General features: G+C 46.3%; 1 protein-coding gene across 1 annotated transcript in view; it reads right to left on the bottom strand.

Annotated features, from left to right (window-relative positions):
- The window catches only part of ZNF888 (zinc finger protein 888), a 12,874-nt gene extending 10,001 nt beyond the window's left edge, over window positions 1-2,873 (bottom strand). Inside the window, exons 1-2 of the mRNA XM_011946169.1 lie at window positions 2,695-2,873; window positions 2,135-2,207 (exon numbers count right to left, since the gene is read on the bottom strand). Of these exons, the coding sequence (XP_011801559.1) occupies window positions 2,135-2,207; window positions 2,695-2,873 (252 nt within the window). The remainder of the gene's footprint in view (window positions 1-2,134; window positions 2,208-2,694) is intronic.
- Between the last annotated feature and the right edge of the window lie 858 nt (window positions 2,874-3,731).

Here is a 3,731-nt window from a genome sequence, read left to right as displayed (position 1 = left end):
TAAAAAATTAGCCAGGTGTGATGGCAGGCACCTGTGGTTCCAATTACTTGGAAGGCTGAGGTGGGAGGATGGCTTGACCCTGAGGGTGGAGGCTGTAGTGAGCTATGATCACGCCAGGGCAGTCCAGCCTGGGCAACAAAGTGAGACCCCATGTCAAAATAAAATACATGAAAACAAAATTACTCAAAGTACAAAAGCCATTTTGTAAATGTTCACAAAATAACTGAGGGAAGAGAGAGACCCTCTCACATTGTTTTATACTCAGTACCTGTTTTAAGAAAAAAAACAAGGAAGTGAAACCAGACAGGCGGCCCGGCAGCAGGCCCAAAACCAGGCCTGGGCCTGCCTGGCCTAAACCTAGTAGTTAAAAATCAACTACCTTGTCTAGAAGAACACTGTGAAACTCCCTGCCCTGTTCTGTTTCACTCTGACCACCGGTGCATGAAACTCCTGTCACTATCCCCTAGATTGCTCAATCACGGCCCTTTCATGTGAAATCTTTAGTGTTGTGAACTCTTAAAAGGGACAGAAATTGTGCACTCGGGGAGCTCAGATTTTAAGACGGTAGCTTGCCGATGCTCCCAGCTGAATAAAGCCCTTCCTTCTACAACTCGGGGTCTGAGGGGTTTTGTCTGTGGCTCGTCCCGCTACATAACAAAACCTACACAGACTCACAAAAAACTAAATGTTAATACAAAGGGTTGTCATTTGTCCCAGATTTTCAAACCATAAAAGATTTTCAAAATATATACATACGTGTCTGTATATATGTATGAGTATGTATATATGTGTGGAGGTATCTATATACACACACATATATACACACATATACACATATATACATGTAGACATACACACATATGCATGTATACATATACATGTAGACATACATGTATACATATATACACATATATAGGTTTTAAATATACAAAAAGTAGCAAGTTTTGTTTAACTGAAGAGGAATCTCATCTTGCTGGAAAAGGATATTTTGGCAGTTGGGGGCGGGGGGAATCTTGTCAGATCTAAGAAAACAGGAAACGCCCCTTCCTAGAGGAAGCAATCACCCTTTCAACTGCCTGGCCTGAAGGATGGAGAATCGTTTGAACCCAGGAGGCAGAGGTTGCAGTAAGCCAAGATCATGCCACTGCACTCCAGCCTGGGTGACAAAGCAAGACTCTGTTTCAGAAACAAATAACAAAAATAATAACAGGTGGAATGAGAATATGGCTTTACCCTGTAGAATTAAAAAAAAGTAAGTACTGGTCCCATATTTGAGAAAAAGTATAACCATTTTTACCAAAAGCCTGCTTCACAAGTCTCTCCATAGTAACACCACTGTCTCCATAAGCGTAATGTGCTAAGAATAGTTTAATGAACCCCCTGCTATTATTTATATTGATTCCATATTCTTAACATGATGATGGAATCATTCATGTATCATTCATTTCCATTTTGTTTATTTATTTATTGAAGACAGAGTTTTGCTCTTGTTGCCTGGGCTGGAGTGCAATGGTGCAATCTCAGGTCACTGCAACCTCTGCCTCTCGATTTCAAGTGATTCTTCTGCCTCAGCCTCCTGAGTAGCTGTGATTGCACGCACATGCCACCATGTCTGGCTAATTTTGTATTTTTACTAGAGACAGGGCTTCTCCATGTTGGTCAGGCTCACTCAATTACCTAAAAATGTAGTTTAAAATCAGGCAGAAAACATTTCCCTTTTTTGGTCTTCTTTTCTAGAATTTACCATGTTCTCTCTGCACATTAATATGTGACTTCCATTGGCAGCTACTCTAATCCTGGTCCACAGACAGCTGACAGTGCATCCAGATGTGGCCCCTGAACAATCCCTGCTGCCCAACAGCACTGACACCATGGGACGCTCACCCCGTCTCCATCCATGTCTGGTGTGAGCCCTTCTCAGGCCCATGCCCAGTGCCACCTCTTCCCAAGTTCATGTCACTGGGTCATGAGAGATGGAATCTAAGCGAGATGAGAGGGACTGAGGGAAGGCACGGGTGAGTGCGAGCAAACCTGTCAGGCAGGAAGCTTCAGACTCAGAGAAGATTCCCAACTCCAAGGCCCAGCGTTTCTGAAAGGAAGGAGACAGAACAATCCACCGAGAATATCATCTCACCTGAGGAGGAGCCATCCCTGACTCCTTTACTTTCCTCTTCCTCTTCCAGGTTTCTTCCTCACGTGCCAAGAGTCTTTAGAAATCAATCCTGGATGTTAAATATGCTGTTTATTGCTCAGAATCAACATATCCCCTCCCTGTAACACAACGACACATACAAAGGAGACCTCAGTCTGAGGAAGTGCGGTCCCCCCTGCTGCCCACCACACCAGGGACGATATATCCCTATAGGAAACTCCCGCTCCCCTCCTGAGAAGCCCCCACACACGCTGCAGCAGTGGGGAGCTGGGCTGGAATGAGCTCCCCTTCAGAGCACAGACCCAGCCCTGACCAAACCCCATGCAGAGGCTGGATGTGGTGGCTCATGCCTGTCATCCCAGCACTCTGGGAGACCAAGGTGGGTACACTGCTTGAGCTCAGAAGTTTGAGACCAGCCTGGGCAACATGGTGAAACCCCATCGCTACCAAAAATACAAATACTTAGCCGGGTATGGTGGTGCACGTCTGTGTTTCTGTCATCCCAGCTACTTAGGAAGCTGAGGTGGAAGCATCACTTGAACTCAGAAGTTTGAGACCAGCCTGGCAAACATGGTGAAATCCTGTGTCTACTAAAAATACAAAATTTGGGCCGGGTGCAATGGCTCAAGCCTGTAATACTAGCACTCTGGAAGGCCGAGGTGGGTGGATCACTTGAGGTCAGGAGTTCGAAACCATCCTGGCCAATGTGGTGAAACCTCATCTCTACTAAAAATACAAAAGTAGCTGGGCTTGGTGGGCATCTGTAATCCCAGCTACTCAGAAGGCTGAGGTTGGAGGATCACTTGAACCTGGGATGTGAAGGTTGCAGTGAGCTGAGATTACACCACTGCACTCCAGCTTGAGTAACAGAATAAGACTCTAAAATAAAATACAAATACAAAAATTAGCAGGGTGTGGAGGCACACACCCGTAATCTCAGCTACTTGGGAGGTTGAGGCACAAGAATCACTTGAACCCAGGAGACAGAGGTTGCAGTGAGCCAAGATCACGATACTGCATTCACAGCCTGGAGGACAGAGTGAGACCTTTTTTTTTTTTTTTAAATCCTAGTTTCTGATCTGATTGACACAGATAATAAACCTGAGTAATGTGATAGAGACTGACAGGCAGAGGGAACTTCAGATGGCAGTGGGAGGGCATGGGAGACATCTCTGAGCCTAGACCTGAAGGAGGAGAAAGGGACAGGACAGCATCATGAACGAGCTGCCAAGGGACATACGGTAAGAGCAGGACAATGACCTGAGACAGGAAGGGTTTTGGAGTTTGGGAAAAGAGAAAAGCAAATGTGACTGGGGCAGAGGGAGTCAGGAGATGAGGGCAAGCTCCCAGGCAGAGGCTGGACACTGGCAGGGGCCCTGGACACAGGGCTGTGGAGCCACAGTGAGGAGCTGGACTTTTGTCCCGGGGAACACGGGAAGCCGGTGGAGGGTTCCCTGCCAGGAACTGAATGACCTGCTTTGGATGTAGCTGTGCTATCCTCACAGTAAAAACATTTTCACAGAGTTACCCTGAGAAGGTCTGAGATGAGTACCAAGGTGTGCCTGAATTCTTACATGGT

This window comes from Colobus angolensis, unplaced genomic scaffold (genome assembly GCF_000951035.1).
Source record: "Colobus angolensis palliatus isolate OR3802 unplaced genomic scaffold, Cang.pa_1.0 Scaffold25, whole genome shotgun sequence".
NCBI lineage: Eukaryota > Metazoa > Chordata > Mammalia > Primates > Cercopithecidae > Colobus > Colobus angolensis.
This window is presented reverse-complemented; position numbering and strand designations above follow the sequence as displayed.